General features: G+C 33.4%; 1 protein-coding gene across 1 annotated transcript; it reads right to left on the reverse strand.

Annotated features, from left to right (window-relative positions):
• Window positions 1-913: 913 nt before the first annotated feature.
• LOC143909863 (uncharacterized) lies at window positions 914-22790 on the reverse strand. Its single transcript, XM_077428107.1, has 4 exons — window positions 22726-22790; window positions 2450-3551; window positions 2242-2376; window positions 914-2164 (listed from the first exon to the last, which is right to left on the reverse strand). Exons 2-4 carry the CDS (start codon window positions 3542-3544, stop codon window positions 2090-2092), a joined length of 1305 nt encoding a protein of 434 aa, XP_077284233.1. The 5' UTR covers window positions 3545-3551; window positions 22726-22790; the 3' UTR covers window positions 914-2089.
• Window positions 22791-23763: the final 973 nt, after the last annotated feature.

Raw genomic sequence — 23763 nt, forward strand, 5'->3', positions numbered from 1 at the left:
TTTTACTAAAATAATTAAGAAAGTGACTAACACCCCTGATCAGTGGCGGAACTAGGTGGCGGGGAGACTGGGGCAGAAAAGGGCCTATTTATATTAAATAATCATATTTTTTCATATATTATTCTGTAATAGCTTTCTTCAATTTATTTTTTTGATTGTAAAATTGTTGCTCTTTGCTTTTTTTAATTTGAATTTGTTTAATTGCTGTTTGCTATTTTCAAATTTTGTTTTTTGTTGTAAAAGTTTTGTATTTTTTATGTATTTGCCTGTTTTTTATCGTCTGCAATTTTAATTTGGCATAATGTTCATTATATTGTAAGCAAGGCTGTAACGCGGGGGGGGCAGGGGGGGGGTAGTTGATCCCATGCACAAAATTTAGAGATTGACTGATTTTTTTTAATGATTTTAAAGTGTTGATTATGATCTGAAATTTTACAATTCTTGTTTTTTTTAATGTAGACGATTGCCTTTCGCCCTATCTATGTATTTATGAAAATGACTATAATTTCCTTTCAATTCATTTTATTCTTTTGAAGTTTAATTTATTTGTTTACTTGGCGTATGATATAAAATAATAGATAAATAAGGAATAGAGGGGGGGGGCGACAATAATATGTTTGACCTCGGGTGCAATCTACCCTAGCTATGACTCTAATTATAAGTAATTAACTACCAATTTCTGTTTTTTTAGATACCAGTGCCATAATAAGACAAATAGGGCCCAAGATGAGGAGGGGGGCGAAATAGAACTGACAAATATAATAGACAAAAGAACAAATTTAAAATAAATAAAATCTCAAATGTACATATATATTTGAAGAAATCTTTTGACTTGTGGCGCATTTTTTTCTTTTATAACAATCTTTCCAAAATCTTTAATTTTTTATGGTTATTTTACATTTTTTTATTTTTTATATATTATTTAAATAAGCGAGTCCCTGATATTTTTTCGGAGGGGGGGGAGTTCCGCCACTGCCCCTAATGGTAATATTTGAGATCTGGAAATAAAAATACCAACATAATCTTATCAATATACACATAGATAGTTTTATCAAATTTGATGTTTCAAGTAACTATGTACATATGTATGTGTATGTACCTCTTGGAGGCAAGACCACTTTCTTCTTCACAGCAAACGCTGTTAAATATTAAACGGAAGTCAGTTTATTCATAAGAAAGCTCAGAGTATATTGTAGAACTTATCTTGATCATTATAATAAATCTGGAAGTGTTAAGCTATCCAAAACATTTCATTAAAAAAAACCAACCTCAAACTTAACAAATAAGATTTATCAATAACCCTAGGAGTATTAACATATGTACGAGTAGGTTATTTATGTAATATATTTTTTTTTTATAATAATACTTATTTCACTTTCTTTTAAGCATTTTCAGTCAATTTTCAAAACTACCTTTAGCACGTATTCACACTACATACATTACAAAATTGTGACATCTACACAATCACAAATAAATGCGATTTATATGTGCGCTTTTTGAATAATTTATTGAACAATGTTAGTGTGATTTAGTTTTGATGATGAATGAAACGATGACCCACCCTTCTTATCGACAAAATATGAAGTCGTTGAATATAATTAATCCTTAAATTGTATGTGCATACATTTCTTGTCGAACTTCAATCATTTGTGTTTAACAGTTCCAATGCAAGCGAATCATTTATATAAAAAAGTTTATCCAATTTTCCGTTTTTAATTTAAAAAATGCTTTTTAATCAACTACATTTTCAATCGTATGTAATACATGTATACATATTTTTTAATTTGAATAATTTCAGTAAGTATATCAAAAAGTATTCTGTTTCTCACTAAGAATAAATACTGATTTACCGAGTGGAAAAATAAATTAAAATAAATATGAAAATATATTCATCATTTTTTTTTTTTAATACTACCCCTCAAAATGAAATACTTTAGTTAAATGAAGATGAAACTGCTACATTGCCAATGACACCATTTTTATCACCGAAGCGCAAATAAAAACGCTCATATGTTATATAGATATTATATGAATGTATAATAAATAGGCTTTGTTAATAGTAAAATATAAATGCTGAACTTCTGCAGTATTAATCCTCTTCAGATGGATTTTCAGCCGTCAGTAATATTGCATTGTCTTCTGCTTGCAAATCCGATGTTAAATTCTACAAACATATTTTTACTTAAAACAATTAACTATTAACAAAATATATTCGAATAAAATGTTATATGGGAATTATACCCCTATCTCTTGAATCCTCCTCTTACAACGTTGTCTTCGGCGAAGAGCATAGCACAGAATGGCTAAGACGAGCAGTGCGGACAAAGCAGCCGAAAGAATTGCTGGTAGCAATAAGTTATCTCGAGCACTATAACCCTATAAACAATAATCAATCTTAAAGTTTAAAAAATATCCATCTATCTAATTAATGTAACCAAATGTAACTCACCGTCCATTGGAAGTAAGACGACGGATCAACAAAAGGCCACCTTGTTTGTAACCATGACGACTTTGTCTGTGACATTTTCACATCGTCGTTTCCTGTCTGCTCAGAAACATCATCTTCATCAGCCAAAGGTTCTTTATAATCTTCATCGTCATCATCTAAAATGTGTTCTTTCATTTCCATGTACTTCACTGCGTCCATTTTACTTTTATTCTTGTCCTTTGAATCGTTGTCTGCAACTGTCTTATTTTGAACTATTTTAATAGCATCTGTTACATTGGCGTTCACTGTAGATACTATCGTTGTTGTGGATTGATTTGTAGTTGATGTGGACGTAGTCATGGGAGTTTTGGTCATATCATAGTCTTCATCATCGTCACCCTCGTAATCAGGCCACTTTATCTGATCGTGTCCTAGCATCAAATCATTATTACTCTCTCTTTGATGAGAATAAGGCGAAGATAGCTTTTCTATAGTCGTCAGAGTACTCAGCTTAACGACGTCAGTATTTGGTGTTGGGGTAGGCGTGGTGGACAATTGGAGCCGTTTCAAAGCTGGCATTATCCAAGCTTGCTCGGTTGTTACAGTTTGATTTGGAGCAATTGTAGTAGGTGGAGATGTAACTATAAGAACAGTTTCGACTGGAATTACTGTATTATTTTCATTCTGTTGAACGGTAGTCTTGTTGAGAGTCATACTAAGCGATTTATGTGTACTCGTCTCTTGTGATAACTTCATATCATGCGCCAATTCCTTCTTTCTCGTAGGACTTTTATCGGGTTGTACAGTTGAGCATGGAGTGGTATTTTTAGCAGACAATTGTTCGTGTTTGACAGAATTGATATGATTTGGTAAGTCGATGGGCATTATGCCGCTCAGGATGAGAGCAAACAAAAGAGTTCCAAATACCAGTAATAGACCAAAAAATATAATGGCCACATAATATACCATTAACTTTTTACTCATTCTTCTGACATGAGTTGACGGGCTGTAATCTCTGCCTTTGCCTTTAAGACCGCTATTCGAAAGCACTTCTTCAGTCTGCGGCAGTATCGTATACTGCAGACTGTTCTCGCCTTGCCTCACCGTTTTGTACATCTTGAACCTGCTCATTCATTATTAACACAATTATAATAAAAGCTACACATAAATATGTAAATAAATAAGTAGTAAAAAAAAAATTGATCAAAATATTTTCATTATAGAGCTATTAACGTCTAAGAAATATGATAAAATTGAATTTTTTACTTGGAAAAACGATAAACTTATTTATAAAGATAAAAAAAATGGTCAAATCTAAACTGCTTTTAATTTTTTGATAACACTATTTAAATATGTAAATAAACAAAATAATTATATAAAATTTGATTTTTATATGTTCATGAGAAATACCTCTGTATGTACATAAACTACATACTAAATCCACTACTTAATTAAATCTTTTCAGATCTAAAAGTGTCAACATCTAATTCACAATGTAAATTCTGCTGATCAACTCATCGAGAAGCCGAAGAGGTACACATAGATTTTTTTGTAGTTTCTGTACTCATATATGAAAGTGATCATAAGGTTTTTAACGTTATCTGAAGATTTTGGATTTTTAAACTATTTCGCAATACTAAAATTTGGACATTGCCAAATGTTAATTGACCGGCTAACGTTTGCTTCTTAGAAAGAAAAACCTAAAATTCTCAAAATTTTCATCAAATATGAGGTGTCTCAATATGGAAATTGATAATTTATTAGCTGTTAATTAGATAGTCAATATTGGTTAAACTTTTTGGTCAAATTTAAATTATATTACAACTAATCAGTCATTCACGATTCATTGCTATATAAAGGCCTCTCTAATACCCTTCCATTTTTTTTTTCTGGGCGACACTTGATCTGATTCCACACATTTTCTAACACACTTACTTCCTACTCAAAATCTAGATACACTCCCTTGAATATATCTCTTGTCCATCTGCCATCCTATCTTCATTTTGATACCCTCACTCACTCCACTGTATCACCAACCATAAATTATACATCTGACCTATATGTTTTAGCATATTTATATTACACACTTCTCTTTACCATACTTAAAGGTAAAATTTCGGTAATTGGATTATTAGTCACATTGCGACCGCCCAAAAGACAATTTTTGCCATGAAAATCGCGGATACGGAATATTTGGCACTCCAGCTCTCATTAGTATGATAGTTATCGTTAGTATGATGGACTTTTCGGCTGCCAGATGTTCCGTTATAGAGATTTTAGTGACTTTTGGGCGAGCGCTTTGTAACCAATAATCACGGAACCAGAATTTCTGATGTTTTATATCTTTCATAGATCATGAAACCACTCGGCTATAAAATTTACTTATTATGAGTCATAAATACAACTACGGTAGTTTCTAATAAGTGTGTGAAAATGTTATGCATTTATTGTAACGTACAGTTTCCAATTTTAGTATATGTAGGTAAATATTGTATTGAATTCACCGTTAGAGCTTTTTATTACCTCGTCATAATATTATAAAATTACTTTGATTTACGATTTACGAACACTCATTTCAACGCGGAAATTTACAAATCGCACGCGACATTAAATGAAAAGTGAGAAAACCAAACATCGTCAGTAACGAACGTGTTGATTTCGTACACTGAATAGGTACAATTACGTTCGGAATATGTAATTTAATGTTTGTAGCGCATTTTGATCGATATCCAAACAGCAGCAGCATTTCGACCCTAACAAGTGATGAAAATTGATCAGCGCTATCCGCATACTTGCACAAATATCACTATGTATTTCCTGGTTCGTACCGTTTGGTAAAATGAGTCTGACGTCAGGCGGCCGCTGCACTTCCGGTTTGACGTGCGTGAAAAACCCGGTTTTATCCGCGACTTTCCGGTGACTAGCGCATCTGTTCGATATGTGGAGGATGAAGAGGATATTTTGTGCGCAAGTCCGATTTCATCGAACCGTCCAGACTTACCCCTTCTCTCACCCCATATTTTACAACGGCGGCAAATTTAAATTCAAAAGCACGTCAAATCGTAAATTCGCTACGCATCTTACATATAAAACGCTAAAGTTTGTTCGTATGTATGTTCGTATCTTTGTATGTATGTACCTATGTATTTTTCGTCAATTTAATTAATAGTCGACAGTCTATTGTTCTGACGTCGTCGAACAAATAATTCGCTTTTTTACATACATACCTCCTTTACGTTTCACTTACGATTACAATTCAGGAAAAAGTTTGCCTCTTATCCGATCGTTTTCATACTTTGCCATATTGCTCATTTTGGTCATCAATATAAGTAAATGGATCCTCCAACCTTAATGGTTCGGTGATTACTAGTCACCGGACCCAGAAGGGGCAATGCATTGTTAAAGGTTTGCCGAACCTTTTTTACAAAGGATTTGCAACAATGGAACAATGGATAGCACTGTGACTATCCTACCTCTAGTGATTACTAGTCAAATGTGAACCGGTCACAGGACAACCGGTCGCCCTAGATCGGTCACACGTGATCACCCGTCACACTAAAACTGGTCACGATAAAACTAGTCATACCCTAAAATCGGTCACGAGAAAACTGGTTGACCGATTTTAGGGTGTGACCAGTTTTCTCGTGACCAGTTTTAGGGTGTAATCAGTTTTAGTGTGACGGCTGATCACGTGTGACCGATCTAGAGCGACCGGTTGTCCTGTGACTGGTTTACATATGACTAGTAGTCCGTTTACCGCCATTACGATAGAGATAAAATATCGTTTAAGAAGCTTTTCAAATCTGCCCGGCGAGATACTCGGTGACGTTTACCGTTGACGTTTGTTTATTAGTTTTAAACATAGATGGCGGTAGTAAAAAAATATATTGGTGTTTTTATTCAAAATAATAAGAGGTATGTTTTTAAAAAACTTTTTTCCTATTCAAAGGATTCGAAGTTCTCGGGGGCGTAGGCGACGAGGGCGAAGCCCAAGGGGGCGCAGACGCCATGGGCGGAGCCCTAGCGGGCGCAGACGCCGTGGCCGGAGCCCTAGGGGGCGCAGACCCCGGGGTTGTACATATATTTTTTTATAACAGACTTACTATATATGTTTGTTAGTTCGTGACAGTTAATTTAATAAAAAAAAAATAAATGAGTATTCAACTAAATTTATATAAAATAAAACTATTCAAATAAATTTAATAAAATGTTTACTATTAGATTAGTCATGTTTAAGCGGTTTATATTACAAATACCGAGCGAAGCCGGGTAATAAAGCTAGTATAGTATAAGAATATCAGTATTAATTATTCGTCCCCTGATATTGAATGTAATTTAGATTTTACTGTTCGATAATGTTTGCTGTATCACTCACTACCTCTGTGTCTGAATTAGTAACCTCCATATATGTACATATGTATGCACATATGTAGTAGATCAAACAGTATCTCCTCGAATGTTCAAAATCGGAGTCGAAGTCTGAGTCGGAGAAGAAGTCGTAAAAAATCAACCAACTCTTTATTATTTTCATTGATTAATAGTATTACGGTATGTGTCAACTAGAGTCTCCAATTTTATTGAAGTAAATCCACTAAAAAATTTTAATTTAATAATTACTTTATCTATGTACGTAGTAACAATAGATGAAGTTTTGTGATCATGCGAAAATTCGAACTTGAGATTTTGACTGATTCGAATCGATTACTGATCACGTTTTCATGATCTAGAAAAAATGTGTGTGTCTGTGTATTTTGGGGATTTTTTGAACACCGTTAGTCCTATCGAACTGAAACTTGGTATCGTTACTGAAATTCTTATCGACACGTCGTAAATTTTTTTTAAATTTTTAAAATGACCGGAAATGGTACCTCCCCTTATAAGTGTCCTCTTTTTTTTAAGTTTTTGAATTCAATTATCTTCCAAACCGCTAACTGAATCGAACTAAATTTTTTTACATGTAATATAAATTATAAATTCTATAACCTAATATTTTTTTAATATTTTTACCTGAACCGAAAGTAGTACTTTTACTCTAGAGAATCGAGGTTTTTTATGTTTTTCTCAGAAACCTTTTGGTTTATTTTTTATAAAAATCGTGATTTTAAATTACATCTTCTAATATATAATTCCGAAAGAGAGTTTGTATGTACATATGTAAGTAAGTTTTGGTTCGTAGAATCAAGAAAAAACTTGTATACATATAAATATTGTTTACTATCAATATTTCCTCTTGGAAAATAGAGTCACGAGAATTTAGCGCCATCTTTTGAAAATTAATTTAATTATTAAATTATTTTTTATATTGCTGTTTTATATTGTTTATATGTAAGTAGTTAAGTAGTTTTTACTTATGAAATGAAATTTTCATCGGGTCTTTCACTAGTCATAAAAAAAATCTTTGCATTCACGGCTGTCTAATACTTTTTTCTCATTTTTCGCATTGATTTATTTGTGCATGAAATTCATATAGATACACCATTAATGTAATTACTTTTTATTTTTATTTATCATTATTCATTACCAATAATTCAAAAAATTGGTCTACGTGCACAGATATAGAATAACATTGTTCTATGGCTACAAGTTTTTTTCTTTTTTACTTAATAGTTTATATTTTGGAAATCGCTATTATTTTTACTACTAACAATTTTATACGTTGGCAAGAAAAGTCGATCTTACTAAAATTCAGATCAAGTTGGAGTCAGAGTCGGTAAATTGTGATCCGATTCCAAAGTCCTGGTTCTTCTGCAAATAAGGTGTCAATTTCTATGTATCTTTTTTTTTTTAAAGCACGTGTTGACTGATCCAGACACAAAAATATATGAACATTAAACACACACCAGATATATTTTGATCCATCATTATATATAGAAAAACGACATAAACTGGAGCTAAAAATTTTCCTTCATAATGCTACGTATGCTGACTAATTTTTTTCTTATCCACCTTTATGAAATCGGATGAATACGTATAACCATATCAAATTAATAATAGATACATTTGTACGACTGTTTATAATCTATTAAATATATTCGCTTACATGCATTATATTATGCGAGGGTTGACCAGAACCCACCCGCATGGTACGACATGAAATTCTCATGCCCGTTTCCTGGTTAAAATTAACTAATGGATATGTATGTATTTCCATGCACACATACATACATACATACACATATCGTTAAACGTTAGAACCAAACATCCCCTCGCCTTTCAAATCATGTTTATTGCTTTTGACTTCCCGACTCAATTTCACCCCAATAAACAAAGATTCCATAATGAACTACAAAGAGGGCTGTCTCAGCAATGTTGTCAGTAAAATTTGGACGGATATTTTCGCGTTTTTCGTTGCGTGAAACCCGTTCGGTGCATCGAGTGCGGTGCAGTGAGTTGTAGTAGACGCATCGGGATTGCAAATCACCAAAAAAGTAAAATCCACAAAAAGTAGTAGCACAAAAGCGAGAGAACGTTTCGGGCGAGACTAAACCAGTTTCGAAACTCGTATACATGTGTATAAAATGCACTCGAGAAACTGCATCAGTTTCACGATGCGCTTCGGTTTCAAAAGGGTTCAAATAATATCCCGGCTGATTTTCGACGATAAATACCCGCTGTTCTTTCGTATAACACGAGTAGTGCGTAATAGACGATTAAATATGAACTTTATTACGACACATTATCGCATCTGCATTTGTCTATAGTTAAATCTTCATATTGTGATACGCTTAGCGGGGTTGTGGGCCGACCAACTAGCACTTGTATAACAAAATCAGTTAAAAAAACTTTTCCTCGACTGCTACAGGCTGGTTTTCAAAACATTTGCATTATATTGTACCGAAATTTCAATATATATGTATCATTCGAAATTTGTTGTGTTGCGCAAGTCATCAGTGATGACCAGAGCTCGGCGCCTCATTGCGCAAAATGGGTTCCTATTGTAAATTTATAGAAATTTACAATAGGAACCCATTTTGCGCAATGAGGCGCTGATCTCTAGTGATGACTAAAGAGCGGACCCAGAGCGCGCTGTCTATTGTTCACATGTTGTAAATGCATTGTTAAAGGTTTGCCGAACCTTTTTTACAAAGAATTTACAATAATGGAACAATAGACGGCGCGCTTCCGGTCCTACCTCTAGTGTTGACTAAAGAGCGCACCAACTTTGCGCCGTTCATTGTTCATTGTTCGTCGTGGTTTGATCATTTTTATGACGAACTTTTTTTTATGATCTCTAGCTTTGTAGTTTTCCCTGTTTCCTGGAAAATAGACCCAAAAGGATCTGTTTCCTGCAAAAACCACGCTTCTGGTCCTACCTCTAGTGATGACTCATGGTCATCACCGCCAACACCAATTCATCATTATCGTCTACAGCCATTCACCATCCACTGCTGGATTAAGGCCTCTCTGACACGCTTCCACGCGTCTCTGTTTTGCGCAACTCTCATCCATGTCACCCCACACATTTTCATAATTTCGTCTACCCATCTTCCCTGCGGTCTTTCCTCGTTATGCCAAGCATACAACGTTCCATACTTCTTTGAGTGCATTGGACTTTGTGTAGCAACTTGACGTTCAATGTCCAAGTTTCATATCCAAACGTCATCACTAAAACCAATTATGCCGATTTTAATTGTTGGATTTTTTTGTTTTGCTTTATTTATCAAATATAAAACTTTAGAATGAAACATAAAATGCCACTGCATACATTAAATCGCAATTGCCTTTAAAAATCTTGATTATTTTCTGCATAAATGATACACAGATTTAATTTGGCGTTCAAAATTTCTATCAACGTTTTTTTCAGATCATAAAATTTACCATTTTTTTTCACACTCTTGAATCATTTGGGGAATAATTAAATAAAATGGAATTAATTATTTTACAAAATAATTTATGTTTCAAAAAGGCAAGTTATCATAAATGCAATTTTTCTTTATGCACTAATGACTAAATGTGTGGAGATTTTAGTTTTGTATCTAACCTTGAATTTGTTCTATTCTACTGAATTTTTAATCTCATCTTGTATCGGTTAATGCAGGTTTTGAAACGTTATTTTGAACATAATAATGCAATTAGAAAAAATAGACAAGACACTCCTTTTTTAAAATATGTATTTTAAAGTGTATAAATATATATGTGAGTTACAGTGAAATTATAATTACACTGACGTTTCAGTGAATTCATATTCGACTACGAATTCACTAGGTATTTTCATTACGCTTACAATTCAGTAATTAATTGATATCTCGCAAGCATAAAAGTCAGGTTTTTGATGACGCTTTTATGTACATTTATCCCAAATTATAGCGACTAACAAATCTCGAATTGAACAAAATAAAGATTAACCATACAATCATTGGTGTTTTGTTCAATATCTGGTTCACTATTAAATATCTAAATCATACAAAATTACTTTCTGTTAATAAAATAACAAAATTTGAACATATTTAGATGACATATCCTTAAAAATATTTCAAATAATGATGCTGTGCGACTTCAGATTTCGTATGATCTAGTCAACTTTACATTATTGAAATATACGTATGAATTAATATCACCAAAAGACTTAATTTTCATTTAACATTTTAGCGCATTTATTTACGATTTATTTACTTCTCTAACATTGAGTAGGGAATTTGTAATTCTATTGTTAAATCCATACTCACTACCCAAGTTGGAGAAATTCTAATTTCATTAGCGATATTTTAAATTCACTGACAATAACAATTTCACTGTAACGTATATATATATATACATATGTAGACACAAAATATATCAGCAAAATGAAATATGAATAAGAAATATTATGTGGTGTATTTTGTGAGCAACCTGTTGCCAGAGAGAAACATGCAAGGGACCTCTTCGCCTCAGAGGCTTTTAGACCACCATGGGTGTACTATATAACATTTCACTGAACATATTTATTCGTTGTAAAACGGCGTTAGTGGAACTTGTCGGTGTATGTTCGCGATAGAGAGAAAAAACCTCGGAAGAGGAAAAAACTGCGAACTTATCTCGAAATTTTTAATGGACCGGTTCACGGTCACCATATTGCGGCGCACTTGTAGCTATAATTTTACGAGTATAATATATTAAATCTGCACACGTTTCTTTTTATCAGTATTTTGATCCTCCGAGTATAGTGAACGTGCCAAAAGAGCACGCACCGGATAAAAAATGTGCATAGGCGTCGTTAGTGTGCAAAATTTCACGCAAAAGTGACATTAAAGCGAGGCGATCTCCCGCCGCGAACGTTAAAGGTTAAATAAAGCTCTGGGAAAAGCCGTTGGAACAAACACCGAAATAGAAACAAAGGAAAAACGCTTTCCAAAACGCACTTGGCAAACGGCTGAAACGCGCTACGTGTTTTTTACTCAAATTTTGGTACGCAGTTGGATCAGCAAGCTATAAAAAAGATGTCCAGCATTCATCGCACACGAATGCTCGATTCTTAAAAAGTAAATGATAGAAACCGAAATACATCGAATCGGATGCCAGACACCTATAGATAATAGAAATAAACACCGATAGTTCCATATAAAACAAAAAGTTCTTTCTAGCTTTCACATATACATATACAATATATCAGTCGAGGCGATAAAATTGAGGGTTCGGTGATTATTCCGCAAAAAGCGATCTTACGTACGGTCACTAAAATCTCTATCACGGAAAATCTGGCACCCAAAACTCCATCAATCGAAACTGACACACGCGAAATATTGTACTAACGAGAACTTGAGTGCCAGATGTTCCGTGAACGAGATTTTAGTGACTTGCGCGAGATCCCTTTTTGCGGAATTATAACCGAACCATAGATGATATACATATGTATTATACATATGCTATAATGACAAAAAAAAGACACGTATTCTGAAAAAAATGTTTTATTCATGTTTGAAAAATATAAATGTGATTTTTTTAGCATAATATATTAATGTATGTAAAATATGATTAGCTAAACAAATTAAAAAGAAATAGCACTAAGTATGTATTCGTTTTTAATCGAAGGACGTTTAAATGGTCCATTTTGTGAAAATATCTTGAATTCATCGCACTCATTTAAAATTTGCATTAAATTTTGACTATTTTGTCCTGGTTGCATGGCTCTGCATACTACTAAGAAAAAAAATAAATCATTAGATCTCGAATGAATCCGTCAAGCTGGATTTAAAAACATTCCTGTTTTTATCACAGTTTGTAAATTCGCAGGGCAGATTACAAAAAAGCATTACATACTTAAATTCGTCAATTTGATTTCTATTTTAGATTACGTTTCCAACAGGGACTTCTTGAATGTAATGATTTTAATGATTTACTTTTCAATGTGTTTCTATTTTTTTTATTGAAATTTGAATATTCATTTTACTTTTTGCTAGACAGATTAACATATAAAACAAATCAAGTGAATTTAGCTGTTGTATGGAATAAATAAATATAAATATTTTGTAGTACGAGCTACAACCATGCGTCAAAGAAAATAAGGATCCCAAAACGGACCGAGAACCATTTCAAGGTTATGCAGTGTTATTTTTTTTTGTACCCTGTTTGATCTTTGTGCCCGAGCCAGCCTCCCCTTGCGGTCCTCACACACACACATACACCCACATCGAAAATCTGTTTTTGTAGACATTTGCTTTTATCTGAGCTATCCCTGAAATGGTTCACCGTTGGGATTATGTATGTATTCGTTGTGTTGGTTTCGCTATTGAAAAACTCCCCTATTGCTCTGTGAAACAGGTGCATTGTGCACTGCTTGAACTGTGCACTTCTAACGCACTTGCAGCCAAAATTCCGTGACGCATTACATATATCACGACAAAATCATCGGATTTTAAATTCGTGTCAGTGTACAAAAAATACAGTTTTTCAAATGAGAATGCGCATCCTGAATAAATATGAACATGATAGGAGCAGGTAACCTGGCATGACAAATTATGTACATTTTACAAAAGGTTCTTGGGGGAACCTTCTATTGTCAAATGCATAATAATGTACCTACTGCATATGTATGTCAACGTATAATTCTAACTCACCTGTAAAATGTACAACGAATCGTCATTGAAAATTAATCATTTTTTTTAACAATTGTGATACTCATATTATACTATGTATATTACATATGTAATTACTCATATATTACATATGTAATATACACTGTATAGCATATATTTATACATATATTGAATACTTGGGAAAGGCGGCAAAGCCGATGGACCCAAGAGGTTTTATAATAAGTATACAGTAATACATAAATACTAATATTAAATAAGATAATAAAATAAAAATACAAATCGAAAACAAAAGGAAATATTAAAAATAGACGAAAAAAAAAAAAAATACAAAAAATGAACTTAACTTTAAAAGGGAAGAACTTCAAAAACCCATTTATTTTAAGGAAATCATCAAGTATATTTTTATAAAAAGGTTTAAGTTACTAGAAGCTACTAATTCATTTGATAGTCTATTCCAAACTTTAACCTCTCAATTTGAAAAAAAAAGGGTTCTCTAATTATTTTGTAGTAAATATCTTTTTGGAGTCAGAGCACATGACCTCTCAGATGAGTGTTATTGTTAAACATAAGGAGGTTTATCATAGGACAATTGTAATGGTTATTTATAATTTTATAGACTTCAATTAGATCAATTCTGTGTAAAGATTCATACTTTTCAATCTATATAATGTACGTATTTCCTTTGTGTTGAAAACATTTCAATGCCTATTTACTTACTTGAAAGGATTGTAAAACAAACCAACACCTGCAAAATACAATACGTAAGTTTGCTTTTGTGTACTTTTACTTAATTGCGTAACTAATTTTTATTACATTTCATAAAAAAATTAAAAATAAATTTTTGACGGTTTTTTGTTATCTCGAAATATACATTCATAGATGATGCCATTGTATTGTATATATATATATATATATAATATATGTATATGTTTCCGAAACTCAATTCTATACGCGTCGATTTTATGGCCAGTCGTTAAAGTAAAAATCATTATTTCAAAAAAATTTCGTTCGTTTTAACTATAATTTCAACTGTACCGTGACAAAGTTAAAACATGTGTTCGTCATATTTCAAATTGTGCACGATGTTGTCATTTCAGTTGTGATATTTTTATTTATTGCAGACCATTTTCTTACCCCTTCTCGGAAACTTTGAAAGTATGCACTTCCTTTGTGTTTTATTTGAAGCTGAAGAGCAGTGTATGAATAGAGAAAAAGGTGATTTTCAAAGAGTCAGCAAGTTCTAAAAAAACGATGGTGCTAATTTTCAATTCCTACAATAAAAACTTCCTAGTTTTTTGTTGGGCTGAAACATTTAAAATTTACAAAGGCAATAAAAAGCAAGACCTTCTAGCAACATAGTTCCTCAGCATCAATACGTGATTGATGTAACTTTTTTTTATTTCGGAAATTTAACTCTTATAGTCTATTGAAAACTAAACATTTATTTTCAGTATATGCGGAGAATGGTCTATAATTATGTACTTACATTTCGCGCATACTTTGTTTTGTTTGTAAAACTGCGTTTTTTCTTCTGTTTTTTATTGATAAGTTATTCTTCGTCAAAAATTGAACAAATTCTTTTGTTTGACAGCAAACAATTATTATAATGCTGTTCTATAAGAATGCTATTAGTTAGACTGCAGTGAATACAAAGCTAGTATATGTATGTATATACATATGTAGTTTCAACTTACATTCATTATAAAATAAATTTTTGTCATAGCAACTGACAGTGTACATACAAATATATCGAATTATTGATATAATTTAAATCGAGACGATTCCAATTTCAATTAAGTGAGATTTATTAAAATCTTAATAATGGTTTAATTAATTAAAAGTTCAGTTATTCGTTACAAACATAGAAGTAGAATGCATAGAATGGTCATTTCTAACTAAAGTATCGTCTAAAACCGAGCCATCGAAGTGAAAGACGGAAAGTCAGAAGAGAGAGACAAAAGTTCGATATGCATTTATCATTGATTTGGTAAAAAACAAATTATAATTGTCAAAATGTAACAAAAAAATGATCGAGTGCGTTGGATTGAAGGGATCTAGACATGATTTGAAAATTCTTCTATTAGCTATTTATTAGCATGCTGTACTGAGAAGAAAGCTACAGGACAAAGATGTTGTTTTTATTGTGTTCTTCCGTTTTAGCTGCACGTGCAACCTCGTCGGCTTTCTTTCGACAGGACAGAAAAGAAATGAGGGATTATTGCGTTCCTCACATCGTTTTATGACCCATGGCAATTTTCTCAAACTATCCTACTTCAGAAATAGGCCGAAGTAATACACGCTCGAAAATGAGTGGAAATGTCAATTTTTATTAGGGGTGTCATATATCAGGACAAGCCGAAAGAGATTTCGGTCTTTTTGAAACCGCCGAACTTGCTCATTTGCAATCGCCGACAAAAATATAAAATATGTTAACCAGGAGTGTCGTGCATGCGATTTATGTATGTACATACATAGAAGTACTACTTCTATGGTTACATACGATATATAGGAAGAGCAAAGTGTGTGTCATGCGAGTTTTACAGCGTGAAATTTGACCCATTATCCTGGCCAAGACGGCGTGTCTGAACCGATTTGGTGGTATTAAAAACCCCTTAACGACCTTCTTAGCGCAGATTGAAAAATAGACGGATCAATTGTTGTGGAGCTCTCCTTTTCTCGGAATATGTACTATATAAAAATGAAACTAAAAATAAAAGGCAAGCGTAAAAATGTCTCGGCGTTGGTCCATGCGTACACTCGCTTAAAATTAAAATAAAATCAAAAAAAGTAAATGAACCTCGAAGAATGCACTATAATTACGACGAAACGCGGTGCTGGGGGTATGAAGAGGTTGACTCATGTGAAAATGTTCGTCAGTATTACAGAAAACAATCTTTTCATCAAAATACATCAAGTCCTAGTCAACTAAAACGGGAAAAAATTATGAATATGTACTTAAATTATGTATCAAAAACTAGTTTTACGATCGTTCTAACCCCATCTTCCTATCTTCTTTAGGTAGGGTGACCGTATTTCCCAGGACTCAAAACGGCACCCTCCGCAAAATAATTGTCTCCCCCACAATATGAAAAAATGTGTAGCACATCCAAAAATTATATAATTTTACCTTCAAATAACCATTGATATGGTCGAAAAATTTTTGATTTTTTTTTTCAGATAATAGAAACAATATAAAAAATATGTAGTATATTTAATGTTCATGCGCCGCACGCTAATTTTTTTTCTGAAACATGTAAAATTAACAAATAAAAATAAAATTTTCCAAAAATATATTCTCGGTTTCTTTTAATTGCAAAAATTATGTACAATTGAAAATTTTGATTTCTTTTAAGTACTTAATTATCAGAACGTACATTTCTTTAAAAGAAGAAAATGAAACCAGATAAAAAATTAAATATAATATTGTACTACATTTATTCAAAAATAGTATAAATTTTTTCAGTAACATATAAAATAAAATATTTATATTACTTTAAAATTGCATATAATTGTATATAATTATATTTGTTTTTGGGGAATGAATTAATTGGAAAAACAAGGAAAAATTTGGAAATATATGAGCCGCTATAATTGAAAGTGGCATAAGTCCATTTTTCTTTATTTCGAGAAATAGATATCTTGTAAAACATTAAATATAATGATTTGATTTGAAAGTACTGGTGGCCTGTAATTCGCTTATTCAGGAATCGGGGCGGTTTGGCTCTATTTACAAAGCAAAGTGCAAAAAAAAAGGTTCGACGAACCTTTAACAATGCATTTACAACAATTGAACAATGAACGGCGCGCTCTGGGTCCACTATTTAGCTGATTTTTTTGCTGATACAATTTTTGAATTAAGTAAAACAGAAATAGTGTTTTTGGAATTGAAAACTTGACTTCCACCACTTTCAAATATAACGGCTCATTCGTGTCTTCTCTCCATTCTCCAAGAAAATGACGGGACAAACGCAAAGCTCGTATATAGAAAACGGGACGTATGGTCACCCTATATTTGGGGCACATCCCATGTGCTAGTTCCATTTTGGAGTCAATCACTGATTTTTTGACAAAATTATACACCCATCTTTGCATTTGATAAAAGTATATACTCCATATACAATGTACAAATGTAGCATTATCGTACATTAGCAGTTATCGGTCATAAGCATAACGCAACGTTTGCTTATCAAAACTGGGTTAAAAGTTTAAAAACACAATCGTTACTACAAAAATATTATTTTTTATTTACCACTCGCATTGTTATTAGTATTACATAGCAGTAAAGTTAGTACAATACCTATTCAGATAATTACACAACTGAATCCGTTTGATCAATACGTACATTTTATTCATAATAAACTCGAGTCTCTCATACTATATAGTTTCAAGGTTGTCAATTCCGTAACCACTTTCGTTTTTTTTTCTTCTGTTTTCAAATTATCATCCTTATAAACTGGCTTGATCACTTTTTTTCCTGTTATGTTGATATTTTTTGCGTGAAATCAAGTTTGATCAATATAATTTGCTTCTCGAAACTTAAGGCGTTGCGAAATTAAATTGGCTCGCTCTGAAAATATTTTAAAATCACAAGGCTTTTGTTTTTTTTATCCATCCTCGTGTTTATTTATAGTTCCAGAGTGATAGAAATACATAAAATTTGGTGAAACGGACACCTACTTGATTGAAGATAATTGATTATTGTGGAGCGTGAAGTCGTTCATATATGATGGGTGGCGACGAAACCATATACAAGCACTGGAGTAGGCACAACAAGCATATGGTTTCTCGGAACCGTGGGAAACTTCAAAACATGTGCGAAACACAACACGAAACTGATGACGCCAAATAAATAAGGACAACATTGAAGATTTTTTACTTCACTTTTAATCTAAAGGCGTACTCCCCCTTTACTGACTTACACGTAACTGCGCAATTGGAGTGAGCCAAAACTTTGCAAACCATTCTATGAATACAGCTATCGACAGACCTACCAATTACTCTGGCTCTTTGTGCTTACAAAATAAAATATGTATGGAAAATCAATTTCATTTGGCTCGTGATATGAATTTGTCTTCAAGAGTGTCGACTCTTCATAGTACATATTTCAATCGGCCAGAGGCGTTGGTATTCGAACGTTATCAAAAATAAATAATTGTTGAACGTATCAATAGTAGGTACATATGAAGTTGTGCGCAGATACAATATTTCGTTTTGTATCTAAACGATTAGGTCTGACATTAATGTATTTCGTTAAATCTTTATGAACCAATTCAACGTTTATAATCTTTCTTCGCCTCAAGTGGTCGTTATGTTTTCATTTTACGCGATAAAAATTTTCGAAGCAGCAAGATAAGAAAACGATATTTATTATCTATCCAAAAAAAACAGGAAGAGGGTGTGATTTTGTATTTGCTCTGTGATTTAATTTCAAGTAACCCTACAGTTTCAGTTCTGGGTAGCAAAAAAAAATCAACTCGAAATGCAGTGCACGACCTCTAGCCTCAGAGATGCTCGGAAAATCCACCTGTTTTTGGTTTAAAACCAACAAAAACTGCTCACCCTTGTGAAACTGGATATTTTTGAAACGGACCCATTTCAAACGGGGACGCTCTAAAAGTTTCTGTCGTTTTTATTTATTGCCAATGTGAAACATGTACATATTTGATATGAGATAAAATGTACCGACATCATAAACGAGCAAATTTTTTTAGCAATATTGCTCGGCAACATTTTCAGCATCACATTCGCAATATGTTCAATGATTGCCGGCAATAAGTTAGGGCGAAAACACACAGGGAAGAACGGCACGTCGTGGTCATTTTGGGGCCCAGCCCATTTCTTTCGAATGTTTAAAATTATCTAAAAAAAACCACGTGCGACGTGCATCGCTGTGTGTTTTCGCCCAACTGTTTTATTATTGCCCAAATTTTGTGTTTTTGAGACTTTGTGGCTGCTGCATATGTGATTTTATAAAATAATAAAAATATGAATGTTAACTTAAATATACGTGATTTGATGGCTCCTATAAAAAATCAATAATTAGAACTCGATAGTTCTTCTTCTTCCTCGTTAGCTCAATGCTGACCGTCGTGGTCATCGATGTGTAGAATTTGATGGACGATTCGCCTCCATTCCTATGCCAAGTTAAAGGCAGTGTTAAAGGACGATCCCGTCAGTTCTTTGATCTGGTCTGACCATCTCTTGGGAGACCGTCCTCTCGCTCGCCTTCCCTCCAGCGTTCCGGTGATTACCATCCTCTCCAGACTCTCCAAATTCTTCGTGGTCAAAGTAGGAAAGAACCCTTTTCCTACATGTTATGGAGTCTCTCTGAGACTGCCAGCTCTTAGAGGATGGAGATGTTCGTGCGTCTTGCGGTCCATGGTATGCGAGGCATTCATCTCCAACACTACATTTCAAATTCTTCTAAATGTCCATTTCTTTCTTTTTCGGGATCCATGTCACTGGATAATTATCTGTTTAAAAATTTTACAAAAATGTCCATGTCTGAAATCGAAGATTTAATTTGTATAATTGGATTAAACATAAAAAAATTTACACCGTTATGAAAAAAAAATGGTTGCTACTTTACAACTCTCTCAATATTTATTCAGAGTATCCAACTTATACATTTATCATATTTTACCAGAAGTGTATAAAACATTGACAGAAGGAATAAAAGAACCGAGACCAACGTTTGTGAGGGAGCAGGAAAGAAACAATATTGCTGAAGTATTACCGCATATTTTCGTATAGCGAGCGATATGGCAACAATACTCGGCAACACACGGTTGTAAAAATGTTGCTCGATTACAGAGTGCTTAAGCGGTCTCCAATCCAATCAAATATTTGATGACATAAGAGGAAACAAGAACGAAACAATTACATTTATTTATACGCATGTATACATAAACGTACGTAAGAATAAAAGCGTAAATTGAAACGATAAAGTTATCTTAAAGCGGGGAAACGCGTAATATCTCAATTGCGTTAATTTAAGCAATATCTCACCACATTGTAAATTTCAAACAACATATTAAACACGTATATGCGAAAATTCACTGTTAAATAACATTCTTACGCTCACTGTAAGAAAGATAACACTTTCAGTCACGCAAAAACAACAAAGATTTTTGTAAACATGGATTTAAACATTTATCAGTAGTATACATACATATGTTGTACAGGCATATTTTTGTTGCGGTTGAAATTTATGTGTATTCGCATTATTATCATTACTCACATTTCTTTGAGTTTCATCGACGTTAAATTTTATTATTATCTGGTATACTTTTGAAACCATCCTCGCTAACAGTCTCGTCTCGAACATATTTGAACAAGTCGTCGGGCCAAAATATTCTTTATGCTCATGGCGGGCAAGATATGATATTTCGTGGCACATTCAAGGGTACGTATCTTCATAAAAACTAGTTTATGATGAGGGGGAAAATATTAAATCACATTTAAATTTAAAATATGATAATATGCTGGATTTAAACCGTTTTAATTCTCCTATATGTATTCAATTAAGTGCATAAAGGTATTCGAACTTTTATAATTTCTTCTACAACACGTTCCCATTATTTTACTAATAATTTTGTGTCCATTTACTAATAAGTGAATGTATACAAAACAAAGCAAAGACCATATCACAACTTTTCGCGTCGATTAAAAATGTCCCTTAATGGTCCATGTTTGTTCCTGGCGGTCATGCGACATGACATGTGATATGAAATGTGTCATCCCACATCTTCTTTGATGATGAAATCTTTTTTTTTTTAATAAAACGTTCTTTATCATCCAGGGCACTCTTATAATAATATAATAAACATGCCTACATGCTTTCAAAATTATAAATGTAATTTTTATAAATTCTACATTGATGTAGATATATTTACCTCAGTTTTTAGGTTAATTTTCGCTTGAGACATAGTTCCGGAACCCGTGCTATTTGATTCTGGATAAAATTATTCGTCATCATCATCATCATCTAAAGACCATTCACCATCCACACTGGATGAAAGCCGCTCCAACACGAATCTATTCGTCTCTGTTTTGCGCAACTCTCATCCATCTCACTCCACACATTTTCCTAATTTCGTGTACCCATCTTCCCTATGGTCTGCCTTTTACCCTTTTGCATTCTCTCGGGTACCATTCTAGCACTACTTTTGTCCACCTTTCGTCCATTCTTCTAGACACGTGGCTCGCCCATTGCCATTTCAATCACCTCACTCTATCTATTATATCCACTACTCTTCTCATACTTCTCACTCACGTATTATATTTCCTGTCTTCCCTAGTTTTGCCAAGCGGACATACTTCTTTGAGTGCATTGGATTTTGTGTGTAGCAACCCCCGTGACCTTCCATGCACTCTTTTACATTCTTACGGGTATCATTCGAACACTTCTTTCGTCCAACTATCATCCGTTTTTCTAGGGACGTAGCCCACCCATTGCCATTTCAATTTATTTACTCTCTCCATTACATGAAACAACTTTGGCATACATATTTCTAACCCACGAATTCCGTTTTCTATCTCCCTTTATTATGCCAAGCATACAACGTTCCATGCTTCTTTGAGTGCACTGGACTTGTGTAGCATCTTGGTGTTCAATCTCTAAGTTTCACATCCATATGTATACATATCATACATCCATATTGGTAAAAAACATTGGTCGAAGATCTTTTTCTGATTATTACAAGAATATATTTAAAAAAAACTTGTCAAAAAACTCGCTGGATATCTCACATTGAAATTGTTATAATTTTTTTTTTATCAAAAAAATTGATTTTCTTTAAAAATACTTAGTGACGCTGCTTTAAGGTTAGCCTTATTTCAATTCGTGTATCAATTCCTTTCCGAAGCCACCCGTTGAAATCAATGGGCACAACACTAATGTAATTATAAAAGTCGTTCTTCTTACACCATATGCTCTAAATGAGATTATTGTTACTGTTATTTTAATGTATGAGAGTTTTGCATGTAAAAAAATTTAAATATATATATGAATACGTTTGAAAACTTGGATAAATCACGCAAACAAACATATGTACATGCATATGTATTAAACTAATGAATAAATATACAAAACGTCACGACTAAATATTGAATGCAGCGCGTCTGTGAGATGGACATATTTATTTTGGTCATTATCAACTGGCGAACGAGTAACGAGCTTTTTACGACGGATTTCGTCACACCTATGTATGTATGTATGTATCTATTCATACAGTCGTGTTGAACTTGTACAGCTTTCATATTAGAAATTGTGAAGCACTTTACACTTGAAATGCAAGATGCGATGTGTGCCCTCCTCGTTAGTTTCAGTGGAATGTTGACACCACTCTGATTAAAAATTCAATTGTTACATGGGTATCTCCGTGTGTTTATCGTGGCGATATGTATTCCAATTCCGACCAACTGAACAAACTGTCTTTTGAGGTCCACCCCGCTTCTATGCATCGACAGATGCAATGCACCAGCTTTCGAAACAACACAACTGCGTCACAGAGCATTTGAACAAACATTACTGAAAACACCTACGTATCTATAAAATGTTAAATATGAAACATGGTAAATACCTGCTGCTTTCAGTATTACTAAACTAGGGTTAAAATACGAACGTCCTATATTTGAAGCCTTAAATTTCTGTTGTCCTTTTGTTCATATGGATTTTTCGTCTCAATACACATGCTAGCATGTAATTCCAAATACGATTTTTTTTATATTTTGCCATGATGCTATTATGGGTTTTACCCCTGAGCGACACCTATAGTAGTAAACGTTTACTTACATAAATTTGAAATCATATTCAAATAGTGGTGATAAATAGTAAGCGGGATGCTTTTGTCAATTTGTTGAGGGACCGCTTCAACAATGATAACTAGAGGTAGGATAGCCAAGGAGCCGCTCATTGTTCCATTGTTGTAAATCCTTTGTAAAAAGGTTCGGCAAACCTTTAACAATGCATTTACAAAATTTGAACAGTACGCGGCACCTTCTGGGTTCGGGCTTTAATGATAACTAGTCACCGGACCCAGAAGGTGCCGCGTATTGTTCAAAGGTTGTAAATGCATTGTTAAAGGTTTGCCGAACCTTTTTTACAAAGGATTTACAACAATGGAACAATGGATAGCACTGTGACTATCCTACCTCTAATGATAACAAGTATTTGAGAGTGTGAGCGAGTGAGATGGAGTGATGCGCTCTCCACTATTCATCTCGCTCTTACATCATCGATTTGTGTCTAGTTTTAAACTCAATTTAAAATCATTTACCGCTCAAATTAGTACGTTTCGATAAAACAAAAAATATTGACAT

The sequence above is a fragment of the Arctopsyche grandis genome, chromosome 1, assembly GCF_051622035.1.
Source record: "Arctopsyche grandis isolate Sample6627 chromosome 1, ASM5162203v2, whole genome shotgun sequence".
NCBI lineage: Eukaryota > Metazoa > Arthropoda > Insecta > Trichoptera > Hydropsychidae > Arctopsyche > Arctopsyche grandis.